Source organism: Podarcis muralis, chromosome 6 (assembly GCF_964188315.1).
Source record: "Podarcis muralis chromosome 6, rPodMur119.hap1.1, whole genome shotgun sequence".
Taxonomy (NCBI): Eukaryota; Metazoa; Chordata; class Lepidosauria; order Squamata; family Lacertidae; genus Podarcis; species Podarcis muralis.
Genome location: NC_135660.1, coordinates 69,640,062 through 69,654,389, shown reverse-complemented (window position 1 = coordinate 69,654,389; position 14,328 = coordinate 69,640,062). Strand labels below are relative to the sequence as shown.

Here is a 14,328-nt window from a genome sequence, read left to right as displayed (position 1 = left end):
TCAAACCCTGGTCTCACAGGTCGTAGTTCAACACTCTAAGCATTAAGCCACCACTATGCATGCAGCCTTCTGAAGTTTGCCCAGAAGGGAATACAGTATGGCTCTCGGATTGGAAAAGGCTGCCCCACCCCTGGTGTAAAGGGTTTAAGCTTCCATATCACATGCTCACCATTACAGTTTCTCTTGGCTGCACAAGGAAAACTGCTGGAAAAGGCTAAGGAGACCTACAAGCCTGTCCCTACATATTAGTTCACAAACTTGGAGGGAGAGCAGCATGGGGCGGATATAATTCAAGTCAGTGTTTGACGCAATGGCAGGGAACCAAAAGGTCTGCAATTAAAAGGTAATTCTCTGAGTTGAGATGATTATTACCTTCACTCATCCCATCATTCCCACAGTACGGAGCCCCCGTGCCTGAACTTTTAAGCCGCACTTCCAGCTATCATGGTTATTAAATGAAAGAATGGAATCCTCAACAGGGTTATCATTTGCTCAGCTAGCAAAAGAGAACATCAATAAGATTCAAATGCAGCGCAAAGCTGGAAGTAACAGCGGGGCCAGCTAACAGCTTCACTCCTATCCTCAGCTGGCTACCAAACTACACACACACACACACACACACACACCACCCTCCCTCCCCGCTGCTGCCTATCTCTAAACCATCGCATTCAATGCAATACAAATTTGCTATAAATATTATTATTTTTGCAAGATGACAGTTCCTACTTCAAACCAGGGTCTCAACATATTTTCATTGCACTCTCAAACCTTCCTTTATTCCAGCAGATGTTCGGAATGCTTAAGGAATGCAAAACAGTGCCCCTGCTTTGGAAAATTCTGCTCCTTTGGTTGAGTCCTCTTTAATTTTGTAGCAAAGCATATCTATAAATGTACTCTCTGAGAAGCCCTTCAAGCAGCGCTCCTATTTCACATTCCAGAATCCCTTTAAACAATGTCCTCTGTTCACTATAGGCTCTTTCTCCCCTATCATTAACTGCAACTTCAAAATACATCTTTAAAGCACCAGACTCTGAGCAAATTATAATTTGATTCTGGTTAATTACAAGCAAGCTCTTTGGAATGAGAGCATACTGCACCCTAAAAACAATGCACTCAGTGTACTTATTAGTAGCTGCGCAACATACAGAGTTGCTATTAGCAATTATGAGCATTCTGATCCATCATCAGCTTTCACCCAAATCATCGGATACCAGGTTCTAAGGTTTTGGTTTTGCATTGAAAGGGCCACCCAAAATAAATCTTTGGTTTTATTGTTTTAAAAAACTCTTAGTTCAAATAGCACTGTCCTTTACAAATCTACACAGCCCCTGCTGAGTTTTAGGAGGACTTGCGGCAAGCAAGGATTACAGATCTCTGTCAAAACAGCCAGAGATAAACAGGAAAACATAAAGGTGCGTGGATCAGTTCACCCTGTCAGGCCTGGAATGCAGCAGGGGTCTGCTATGACAGACCCTAAAGCAAAAGGATATTAAAAGAGGATGGAGTACATGAAAACAAGTATCAGTCCAACAGAATATATTTAGGCCACAACTCTCCAGCCAAACCAACTGAACAGGAGACTCTTCCCAGGGAAGGCGGTGAGTGTGTTTTTCCAAGCAGAAATCTCTCCCTAATAAACACATGATTACGGCTGCACAGACCACAGAAATACTTAACAATCCTGAAGAAAGACAGAAGCCCACATTACCCTCCTCAAACCAGCTCAGATATCTTAAAACTTCAAGGGTGAGCCCCAAACACACATGCAGACCCCCTTGCAGTTTCCTGTTAGAGCCTATTTTGACAATTAGAAAGATTCTTCTTTGACCTTTCAGCTTTATCCTGGAGAGAGAGAGAAAACCAGCCCGATAATCACTCTACACTTGATTCCCCCTTCCTAAATGCGCTACATAGATGTCCTGTTGAACTCTGTGGAACTTGTCTCCAAATAAGCTGGTCAGGAAGATAACCAACACCTCGCTCTGGCTTCCTCCTGCTGCAACAGATTACTACGACGTAATACGTGGAAACAGACAATCAACAGGACTTACTCCCCAATATAACCTATTTCAGATAGCAGCTTAACAGCACAAACACTATGGTGTTAAATTGGAAGCAAGCCCCACTGAGTTCAAAAAGACTTCCTGCTCAAGCGAAAGGGTGCATTAGGGATGGAGTCTAAAACAGTAAGGCTGTGGAAGAGAGTTCATGCAGGAGTCGCCTCAAATTAGCAACCTGGTTTGAAGTAGGTGATTTACTTTGAATTGCAGTCTCTCAGGCCAGCAACTTACTCAGATGCCACTCAGGGAGGGGCGGTTACATCCCAGTCAGTTAGTTCCTGTCGCAGGAGAGAATCCAGATTGCTTTTGCACAGATTTGATTTTTTTAAAGCATTGCTTTCCAAGGGGTAATTCATGCACAGTGACTATTCAATACAGATAGTCTCTGAAAGAGTCAGGCACATTGCTTCAGGGCTCTGACAATTTACTTTTTTTAAAACGTTCAGATTTCCACCATGGGCACTCATGACAAAGATTCAGAGCAGCATCACCCACTTCTGCTTGAATTAGGAGTGGAGTCAGTCAACCCCCATCACCTGACGAAAAGTACAGTATAAGAGTTATTGCTGTCAATTAACCAGGAACCTGGATTTCAGGGGAATCGTGTGCAGTTACTTGCATATATATATAACAGATAAGTGCATTTACTCAGGTGCAAGTGTAGGTTCCATGGGGTTTACTCCCAGGTAAGTGCACACTGGCTGCCAACCTAACGCCACAAACCTATGCACACATGCATCACGACCCTGCAGAACTCACTCCTCCGAAGTGTGAATCCCAACGCTGCCTTCCTCGGAGTAAGTGAAGCGAGTAGGCTTTATTCCCGAGTTAACCGTACACAGAGGACGAGCATCCTTCACATGCACCTGCCCCGAGAGCGGGGATCCTGCGTCCCCCTTCCGAAGCAAACCCTTTTTTTGCAAGGTGAGCTGGGTTATATATTCACTTTTCCGGGAGGCAAGAAGAAGAAAGAAAAATCTTTCCTAAGGAAGGTTGGAAAACGCTCCTCCGAGCTGCACTCAGTGGAAAAGCTGCGCCCTGAGCACCACGGCAGCTACTTCCGAGCATGGGGGGGGGGGGCTGTGTTTGGGAACTATTCCCGATGCACTTGTGGAAAACTCTCCTCTTTGGGTGCCCCTGACTCAGGCAGCACCACGACGACTTCTTTCCTCTGACCTTCCCCGCCCCTCAGACCGAGGCAACCGCGCCTCTCCGCCACCCTCTCTTCAAAACCGCGACGTCTGAGGAGAACAGCGGGGGGAATCGTCCCGTCGTCCCACCAGCGCGGGGTAAACTCGGCCCGCCGAGGCCCCCGCCCTCCCCCGCTTACTAGCAACGTTGTTTGGGGTGTTCGATTACCAAAAGAGGGGTGGGGGAGAGCGAGAGAGGGCGAGAGCGCAAAGCAATTATTTTCGTTTCTTTACTCCCCCCCCCCCCCCAAGTAATCCAGCTCCCCTTCTCGACGACGCCGGAATAAGCGCGGGCAGAAGAATGCATACGCACAAGCGGCAAAGTGGGAAACGGGCTCGAGGTAGGTGTGGGGGGTGTTTGAAAGTCTGAGGTAACTTTTAGGAAGCGGGTGGGAAACCAGGAGAGGGTACAAGTCTCTCTCCACCTCAGCAAAGTCCTGAAGAGACGAAGCAGCGCTACCCGCCTCCCCCCCCCCCCCACCCTCAGCCCCGCTCGCGTTCCCACGAGCCGCGCCGAGTCTTACCTGCGTGGCAAAGCCTCAGGTTGCAGATGCCCCCCAGCAGCAGGAGCAGGACGATCCCGCCGGGGCCAGAAACTCCCCGGCTCCAGGCAAGAGCCATCGCTGGGCGCGGACGAGGCTGCCGCGTCTGCCGCTCTCCTGCGCCTCCTCCTGCGCCGCCGCCTCCTCGCCCTCTCCAGAGGCGCCCTCCTCTTCTGCTTCTTCCCTCGGCAGCCCTTCCAAAGCTCCAGCCTCCCCGCCCGGCGCCCCAAGACTGCCCTGCTCCCGCCGCCTCTCGCAGCCACGCTGTGGGGACGACGGGGGTCCGCGCAACTCTTCCTCTGCCCACAGCGGGGAAAGGGGAGACCCGCCGCCGCCGCCGCCGCCGCGCGAGGAAGAGGGTCGCCGGTGCCGCCGAGCCGCTCCTGCCGTGCCAGGCTGGGCAGCTCCTCCCCGCTCTCCAAGTTGGTAGGAGCGGCGCTCAGAGGGGCAGCCACGGCTGCTGCTGCTGCTGCGGGGCTCTCATCGCCGGAGGCTCCTGTCGCTGCTGCTGCTGCTGCTGCCGGCGCGGCGCTGCTCCTCGCATCCTCCCCGCGTCCAGCCTCCTCCGACAGTGCCAAGGTGTCCCGCGCGCAGGGGAGCCCAGCCGCGAGAAGGGGACGGGCTGGCGGGAGGAGGAGGAGGAGGGAGAGGAGGAGGGCTCCGCGGGAGGGGGCGGGCGACAGCCGCAGCGACAGCCGGAGCCGGGCGAACGAAGGGGGGCGCCAGGGAGCGAGCGACGGCCCACAGGCCGCGCAGAAAACACGGAGCTGGAGCCTCTCCAGACGAGTTGGCGGAAGCCCGGAAGACGGACGAGCAGCAGCCCGATCTCGTGCACGTGTGTACCCAGAAGTTTCAGGCTGCTTTTCTCTCTTTGTAAACCGCTGGGGGGTTTATAAGGTGCATAAATGTTATGAAATGGACGGATACGCGCTGCCTTGGTTGAAGAGCATTTCCCTCAACGCACGACATTCTTGCAATCCCCACTTTTGCCCACTTTTAAGTTGTTTCTGCAGCAAAAGCTGCGGCGCCGTGGACCATAAACGCGCGCTCTTAACCACCGGTTCAGAGTCACTCGGGACACGGGTAATGTTTGGATTTGGCGCGTCAAAAGTGGTTCTCCGAAGGGTGGCGATTGGCGAGCCTGTCCACTGCGCCTGGGAAGCAATAGGTCCCATTGGTATAAGGAATGGCTCCGTGTGCCAGGCTTCCATCCCCTTCACCTACATGCCCGTGTTCCGTGCGTGATGCTCTGCTTCCTAACTTGATTGAACGTGGCCTCCTCACGGGTAAGAGATCCCATTGAAAGTCAATTTCACTTCCAAGTATAGGTTGAGGATTTTGGTACTGCTAGTTTGGCCACTATCCCGCTGCACCTTCACTTGACTAGCTTTTCCTATTATCAACTCTGGTGCTAAGGTAAAAGAGAACATTCCCAGGTAAATTTAAGATGAGGGCTGTGAAGGTGATAACATGGAGATGGAGTTATGATTTTTACCTTTGCTTTCCTCCTCCCTAACTGAAACCACTGATTAAAAAAAATAATTAAGGAAGCAGTGCTTATAATTCAGAGCTATGCCCGTCCTGTGTAATATGAGGCAATGGTTTCCAAAAATGTGATCCCTGGGCCAAATAGCTCAGTTGGTAGAGCATGGGAGTCTTAATCTAAAGGTCATGGGTTCGAGCCCCATACTGGGCAAAAGATTGCTGCATTGCAGAGGGTTGGACTAGATGACCCTCACGATCCCTTCCAACTCTACAATTCTATGAATTCAATGATATACAAGTGTCTGGTACAGTTTCAAGGGGACCTTGAAACTATGCTGCAAACAAATGTTTCTTTGAATTTTCCACCACATGCTGAAGAGGCAAGCCACTTTCCAATTCCAACTTTATAGAGTGGTTTGTCTCTTCAGCTGTGCAAGTGACTGTGTAGCGATGCAGCCTTAAACTTCATTGATGCAACTCAATAACCCTGTGATGATAAACGCACTGAAAACTCTCCCTGATGTCAGCAATCCTTATTTCTAAGCAAACATAGGATTTCATTGCACATGGGTGCTATTGTCATTTGCCGCACACTTTATGGGCGGGTGGGTCATAGAATCATAGAATTGTAGGGTTGGAAGGGACCACAAGGGTCTTCTAGTCCAACCCTCTGCAATGCCGGGATATTTTGCCTAACTTGGGGGTCAAACCCACAACCCTGAGATTAAGAGTATTGTGCTCTTCTAATTGAGCTATCCCAGCTGCTGTCACTTCTGTTCTATGTACAGCACCTAACACAAGGATGGGGACAGGGCCGTCTTAAGCATATCCGGTACCATGGTGCAAAGCTCCCTCCAGCGCCCCCCCCCCCCCCCGTTTCCCAGAGTTTTTTTTAGGGAGGACGACACTGCCAGTGGGGTTGGAGGAGGCGGGCAGCAGCTGGAGGGCGGTTCCTCCAGCGGGGAAGAGGTGGAGGCTGGACGCAGCACCTCCCGGCACAGCTGGCTGCTTCATGCCACAGTGGCCACGGCAGACGGAGGCTCCAGGCATGGTGCTGCTTCGATGTGGCATGGAGAGGGCAGTGAGCTGGGAGGTGCCGCATCCAGCCTCCCCCTCTTCCCTGGGGCCCTCCAGAACTTGGTGCCCTGGCGCCCCGCTCCACTAGGCTCTATGGGTAAGATGCCCATGGATGGGGAACCTGCCCCCTGGCCATGCTGACTGGAGCAGATAGGAGTTGGACTGCAACAGCAACAGAGGACCACAGCCCTCCATCCCTGATCTAGTATGTAGATGCTAAAACAAACATGAAATACTAGTCATTGTTCTTCGGCTTCACTGTATCAGTCTGCTTGAGGGCTGATCTATACATAACCTGAGCAACTGCTTCCACATGTGGCAATTTTCGACTATCTATTTCTATAACATGTAATAGGAACTACTACCTAAATTTAAAAAACAACAACAAACAAACAAACCGTGCAAGAAGTTTCTGCGTCACTGCTGGGTGTACCGAGAAGAGTATGTCACTGGTGTGGAAACTTCTCTGGGTCATCGGGAGTTGTTGCCATGCGAGGAATGCTGTTGAACCACAGGGAAAATAGCTACTGCACAGATCAGGTACTATGTAGATCCGCCCTGCGATAATGACACAATCCTTAAATCAGTGAGACTTGTTTTTAAATGAAGTTGTACTGTAATCTTAAGCAAGTTAAGAAGGAAGTCACACCAACAGACCTAGCTGTGCTTAGAAGGGCAGCTTTTTTGTGCCTTTTGCTGCTGGAAACTGATAGGGTCAGAACAGAACTCTGTGTAACCTGGGAGCCTGCATGGTTTTCCTAGCGGCAGAAGTGGATGTACCATACTACCTCTTCTGTATGAAAGGACTGGTTTTTATTAAAGAAGGGCAGGCCTACAAAATTAACTGCCTGCAGGGGACTGCTAACAGGGCTGCCTCACACAGGGCACATTTCCTTCAGCAATCTTAACGGCTGCATGCAGAAAAGCACCAGAAAATGTTCTTTGTTTGTCATATGTGGAAAAGGAGACAAGAGGACTATCTCAACCCATTAATGTTCAATATCCCTAAATAAACATTCCCCTCCTTCCCCTTCCTTTCTCAAAGATGAATTATAAGTAAAGGGCTGAAAGTGTACACTTCGCTGGCTGCCCCCCCCCATTCCCTGCTCCTTTTCTGGATGCTGGGCACCCCTCCCCCCCCCCCATCCCAAGCAAGTGTGCGTGTTAAGGGGGGATGCAGAGACCACAGAGGTCTCAAATGTCCAGGAAGCATCGCTGGTCGTTCTGATTTTTGTTTTGTCTGTGACAGATGAAAGCAGGCAAGATTAGCCTTAGAGGGTTGAATAAAGAAATAACCCCCTTCCTACCTCTCCACAGCACTGTTAACCCCCCCCCCAAAAAAAACAGCAGCACCTGATAATCTCAAAGAGATAAGGAGAAAAGATGGACTGTTTGCACTCTGCTGACAGTTTTTAATGCGTCTTTCCTCCTGTCTAGAAAAACGGAATTATTGCATTTTTACAAAATGGGATTTGGACAGTGGAAGAGGCAACTCCACAGCTCTGCGCACACTTTTCCCACCTACTTCTGATGGTGGGTGGGTCAGAAAAGCATACAGCCTGCTCCATAATGTCCATTTGTTTCACCTATATATAACCCACTCTGCCTCCAAGAAGCTAAGGGCCAATCTATGTGGAAGATCCACAAGAATGGTCTGTCTTGAAATGCAGCTATGTGAGGGAGAGAGTGCGAGCAATTTTGGTCACAGTCATGGCAGTGGTGTTTGTGTGTGTGTGATTTTATCCTTCCACTATGGCGCTTTCTCAAACACCTCCTCCCCAGCCCTCAAGCTGCAGTTAGCTTGCTGTTTATTTATTTATTTGTTTGTTTGTTGCTTTCCTAGTCCACCTTTTTCTCCAAGGAGCTCATGGTGGTGGTATACATGGTTCTCCCCATTTAATCTCCCCAAGAACCTTGTGAAGTAAAGTAGGCCGAGTAGCAGTGACTAGGCCAAGGCTTCATGGCCATCTGGAGATTGGAACCCTGGTCTCCCAGGTCTTAGTCTGACACTTTAACCACTACACCACACTGGCTCTGTGGGCTGCAGATTCCGCTCTTTTATTACCTCAGTCACATTGGCAGCCCTCCCAGCTGCATTTCAGTAAGATAGACTGAGAGGTCCAATCATGGATTTACTGCATGAAGTTTACTTTGGCTCACACAAGGCTCCCGTGGTCTCTCACTTGGGCAATGACCATGGCCACCATTTGCTTAAGAACAGCATGCACCAGTGCATTCTGGGTTGGCATTTGGGGCAAGAGTCTGTGGCCCTGTGCAGTAGAATGAACAGGAGGACCCCCAAACACAGCTTACCATTGAAAAGAGTGAAACAATATACATCCCTATCTAAACAAGTGGAGTCCTTCAGATCATCAAGTCCAGAGGCTTAAATTACCTTTATGCACCTTTCATGGAATGGTTGGATGCAGAGGAATGGTGGGGGGAACTAGCTGGGGAACCCCCAAGGGAAGAAGGCTCAGAGCCCAGGGATTGGGGGTGGGACAACAGTGAGAGGCCAGAGGGAGAAGACTGGAAGAAGGAGGTGTTGGAAGCTGAAGAGGTAACAGAGCTTAGTGATCTGGGAGAGTTTGTGGCAGATTGGAATCCAGCTGCCATTACCCCTGGCTATTGACCATGCTGGCTGAGGCTGATGGGAACTTGAGTCCAATAACATCTGGGGGGCACTGTGTTGCCTATCCCTGCTTGACTATAGCTGACAATGAAATGTTTAGCCAGAAATTCACTCCCAAGGAGGGAGGGAGGGAGGGGGGAGAGAAACACACAACTCTATCAGCATAAAGTATGCAAGCTACCAACTCTCTTTTACTGCCCTGTCCTGAGATTTAGTAGTGACCAACTGGACTAGAGGCTTGCACTTCGTTGGGAGGCAAGGGGGTCTTCAGATATGAGTTCCACCATCAAGTTCTCAACTCGCACCACAAGCACATTTCTCTCATGTGATCAATGAGAAGTTATTCAGTGGCTGAGTCCTTGTTGCCCAATGAGTTTTGGACTAGTATTCAGCCATGAACAGCAGCAGCTAGAAGTCTGTCCTCCCCACCAAAAAGAGGGAGTCAATAATGAGCAACTTCACAGGGTTGTTTTCCGTTGACCAATCAGGGGTGGGAATCTCAGCCCAAGGGAAACTTCGAGGGCAAACTTCAGCCACATGACAGTGGTGGGCGGGGTCAGAAGCAAAAGTGGGCGGAGCCCTGGATGAGCCACGTTGGACATTCCAGCCATGCAAAAGGGCAGAGGTTGCTGCCCCCAGCCTCCATCTCCCTACCCTCCTCCAAAGCAAACGAGGCACTATCACAGTTCAAGAATACGCAGTCCAAGAGCAGAGGAAGACGAGCAGGTGCAGTCTGGAAGCACATGGGCTGGGAGAGCCCTGAGGGGCAGACAGAGAGGCCCGGAGGTCTGTATTCGGTCTCCAGGTTTCTCACCCCTGCAATAAGGCAAGCGTAGCACTGCGCAACATTGAAGGTCCATGCAACCATATGAGTGAAGATAACCATATAATAATCATCTGGCAGGTGCAGCAACCACACCTGCCAGACGTCTCTGTTTTAATAGCCCCGCGACGATTAAAGAGGCCCTGGAATGCTTCAGGCCAGGAGAGCAGAGTTATCAGATCTCCACCGCCTAGGCCTCCTCCTCCAGGCACCAAAGATTGCACCGAAGCACCTTTCTTCCTGGGTGGCTGTATGACTTTAGTGGCTGGCAAGGGGATCACAACCATCCAGCTCTTTTGTTATGTGCAATCTGAAGCCTTTCCTTGATATCCCTTCAGGCTTGACTATGGCTGCTTTTGAGCTGCCACCAATGGGGCAAGCGGAAAGGGAAGCAGACAGGCAGTCACTTGGCGATGTTGCTTTTTGACAGTCCCATTCATAGAGTGCTTCCACTGCCCACTCCTCTGTGCAGTCTTTGTGGATGGGGGGGGGGGGAGACACCTTTCATTGTGTTGCTCAGGAAAACAACACCCTGCACCGACCTTGTGAAATTGAATCACCATCACCAGCATTATTTGTATACCTTTATGCACGCAAATGGGACGCGGGTGGCGCTGTGGGTAAAACCACAGAGCCTAGGACTTGCCGATCAGAAGGTGAGCTCCTGTTGCTCAGTCCCAGCTCCTGCCAACCTAGCAGTTTGAAAGCACCTCAAAGTACAAGTAGATAAATATGTACCGCTTCAGCAGGAAGGTAAACGCTGTTTCCGTGCACTGCTCTGGTTCGCCAGTCATGCTGGCCACATGACCCGGAAGCTGTACACCGGCTCCCTCGGCCAATAAAGTGAGATGAGTGCCGCAACCCCAGAGTCGGCCACGACTGGACCTAATGGCCAGGGGCCCTTTACCATGCGCGCAAATGTCATAGCAAGTTACAGTCGGGATGGGGAACCTGTGGCCCTTCAGAGGTTGCTGGACTACAGTGTCCCTGACCATTGGTCATGCTGGCTGGGGCTGATGGGAGTTGGAGTCCAGCAACATTTGAAGGATTCCTCAACCCAGCCTTACAACAAGGTATATTTTCACTTGGAAAACCATGTCAGAAAACATCTGACAAAAGAGTCCCATGGCACCTTAAACACTAACTAATTTTATTATGGTGTAAGCTTTAATGGACTAAACCCCACTTCACAGATACAAGATGGTGTGGCTGCTGTTACATGCTGACAGCTTGTAGGAGCCACAGGTGAGAGCTGAGGGCGGGGACCAAAGGTGGATCAACTACCCCAGAAGGAGCATAATGTGTTCCCCACCAGAGGTACTACCCCTCCCCTAACACCCCTAACATTATAAAGTTCCAGTAAAATCTTTCCACAACTTCAATACCAGTCTAACACCTGGAAAAGATGTAAACTGTCTTCATGCTGGCCCATACAAGGAAAAGAGCAACGTTAGCATCTAAGGCTCAGATTGCTTTTTTCTCAGGTGCTGTTTCTCGAACGTCTGAGCTATACCCTAGGGACGAGAAAAGAAGGCACCTTCCACTGCTCCAAGGCTTTCCACTTGACTCCAGCACTGATCCTTCACATACTGTATATGAAGAATGGCAACAGAGCACATTCTGAAGCTTGAGGGAGACTGGTATGGTTCGGGCTCTGAAGTAACAACTATACGTTATGGTAGGTACATACCTAATCTGACCACCTTTATTCTTTTATGTGTGGGGAAATGCAGCCATGGGCCCCATAGCAGGAATATGCTCCTGATACAGCACTAGTTTCCTGCAGAAAGTCCTCCACCTGTCCCCAGATGTGCTGGTTATTGCAAACAGCACATTGAGGTGCAAGAAGCAGCCAGGCAGGGGGCAATTTGCACCAGGAAACTGGTGTGAGTTTCTCCATTCTAGATCAGGAGCACATTCTGGAGCAGGGGCCCACAGCTTTTTTTTTTCATGAAATGAAAAATGCCATTTTAAAAAAAAATCATTATGAAATCTAAACCTAAATTGCTTCTATAAAAAAGGCACACCCACCATCATCCTGAAATGGAGCATCCTCTTAATCAAATTTATTCAAAATCTCCTTCGTACACCAGATTTGTTTCTTTGCTTAATGTCTGAGATCAAGGCTGTTGTGAGCAACAGACCAGGCTTTAAAATTGAATGTACGTATTATTTTGGCCCTCTTTTTTCAATCATGTCATGGGTTCACCTAAAATACTTTAATAATGCAAATAGAATTCCAAGCAGAAAGACAGCATGAGGCCAGCATTATGAGCCTGGCACCAAAGATGGCCAAGCATTAGCCACCAAAAGCCTGTCTGAATGTAAAGGCAAGGGGGTGGGCTTATTTCTGGTTCTGTCACACAGAGCTAAGAAGCAAATAGAGACGTTCAGGGGCCAGCACTGAAAAGGCCAGTTCAGTTGTAGCCACTACTTAATAGAACACCTTCCTAATCAGAAGCCTCTTATCCTTATATCTTGGTCTTCCTGAAAGTTCATCTGGAGCAGGGTTTCCCAACCTTGGGTTGCTAGCTGTTGTCAGACTACAACTCCCATCATCCCTAGCTAGCAGGATCAGTGGTCAGGGATGATGAGAATTGTAGTCCCAAAACAGCTGTAGACCAAAGTTTGGGAAACCCTGATGACTTAAAAAGCAGGAAATTCACTGCTAGACTACATTCCTGACTGCTGGGCCATGCTGACTGGGGCTGAGGAGAGTTGGAAACCAACAACTTCTGTTTCTTGCCCCTGCTTTACAGGAAAACGTAACTAATCGCTGTGACAATGGCTGACTGGACAAACGTCACTCTGAAATGCTGAAAGCTATCATAATGCTCGAAACAAATGCTGAAGGTTCTACGATTCCAATTTTTAAACAAAACCCTTGGCTACTTTACAGATTGAAAGATACTACTGCCGTGAGCACCCACAGGAGTTTTTCTAGGGGGTGGGGAGAGTAAAACACTGAAAATGGGAAGCAGGCTAATCTCTCAGGGGAAAAAAATGAGAATAGTGCCTGTACATTTTGTCTCATATTTTAGGTTCCACAAACGACAGAAATAAACTCTTTTTAAAAAAAGCTTCCTGCCCTCCCCCCATGGGTGCCCATGATTCTCCCTAAATCTTGTTCAGATTCATTTTTTTTAAAAATCCTATATACTATTAACAATCTCATTCTGCAAGTGTGGATCTTTACGTAGCCCAAACAGCACCACTTATGTATAAGAAGGAGGGATCAGGAGGTGGAATGCCAAGGTCTGCAGAAGTAAAAATAAAATAAAATAAACCAGCTCAGTTGGTTAGAGTGTGGTGCTGACAACAGCAAGGTTGCAGGTTTGATCCCCATATGGGACACCTGCATATTCCTGCATTGCAGGGGATTGGACGATCCTCAGAAAACCTGTGGGGAGGGGAAGACCTCAAAACATGCCAGCGAGGACTGAGCAGGCTCATTGGCCATAGAATGCTGAGTGATGAGGCCAAGGAAGAACACTGGGAGGGATGGAATGGAATGGAGTATTGGAGTGGGGGGAGAGACATGGCAGACTTCCTGGAACTACAGAGCAACATGTTGTTGCAGATTCTGCTTTCTTGTTAAAATCCCTTTTCTGCATTCTTAACAGCAAAACCCTCTTTCTATCCTCTGCCCAGTGTTTCATGCTGCTGCAACGTTATGCAACGTACAGATTTTCCAGCGCTTTAGAAATAAACATCTTCCCTCCTGTTTAAATTCTAGCTCCGTAACATTTTGTTCTGATTGCAAATGGGGTGGAAGTCGTTAGATTAGTTAACTGCCTAGAAACTCCCGGTGTCGATGGCTAGTTTGGCATCGCCGTTTCTCATTCATTGCTGTGTTGCAACGGGGGTGGGTGGGGCGGAATTCCAGCTCCCTTTTAAGCTTCTTGCTTTCCTCCGGGTTCTTTCCTGACACAGTTATTAACGAAACACAGAAAACAATGATGGACCTGAATGATCAATGGAGCGTGCAGGGCCAGCAGGTCCCCCCCCCGTTCCACACACACACACACACACACACACACACACACACACACACACCGTGCTTTCTGTACTGTGCTACTTCAGTTTAGGCTGGCCTCAACTGCAGGAACAACGGAATTTACTGCTCAGTTAAAAATAAAGGGGATGGGATGGGGAATTCGATGGAGGAAATAAATGCCGCTTTAAAGCTCCAGTTTCTCCTACGGCAGTAAAACAAGTGAGCACAAGGGGGCGCTGTGCAACCTTAGCCTCAGCCGGGCTAGGGACACAGCAGCAGCTGCAGCAGCACCCACAACCACCGTCTAATTAAGATCTCTTGTTACAAAACGCACACTTGCTTCCTGGTGACCTCGGAGGAAAGTCAGGGGGTGGCTTGGCCGCGTAACCCTCAGATGCCCAGCAACGAAAGTCTTAATCAGCAGCAAGGCCAAGGCTTGGGATGAGGCTGCGGTCAAGCAGCGGCTCACGCTGTCAAGCTCCTAGGACGTGCGAGGAACACCAGCAGCCCGGAAGCAAAGGG

General features: G+C 49.4%; 1 protein-coding gene and 1 long non-coding RNA gene across 3 annotated transcripts in view; one reads left to right on the top strand and one right to left on the bottom strand.

Moving 5' to 3' along the window:
* UNC5B (unc-5 netrin receptor B) overlaps positions 1-4,382 on the bottom strand; it is a 162,416-nt gene extending 158,034 nt beyond the window's left edge. For both annotated transcript variants that reach the window (XM_028729547.2, XM_028729548.2), the window contains exon 1: positions 3,775-4,382. In XM_028729547.2, the coding sequence (XP_028585380.2) occupies positions 3,775-3,871 (97 nt within the window). In that variant the 5' untranslated portion in view covers positions 3,872-4,382. The remainder of the gene's footprint in view (positions 1-3,774) is intronic.
* LOC114597228 (uncharacterized) lies at positions 3,178-13,539 on the top strand. The gene is made up of 4 exons (XR_003706759.2): positions 3,178-3,349; positions 3,503-3,591; positions 11,294-11,487; positions 12,569-13,539. It is a non-coding gene; the product is annotated as an uncharacterized LOC114597228 (long non-coding RNA).
* Positions 13,540-14,328: the final 789 nt, after the last annotated feature.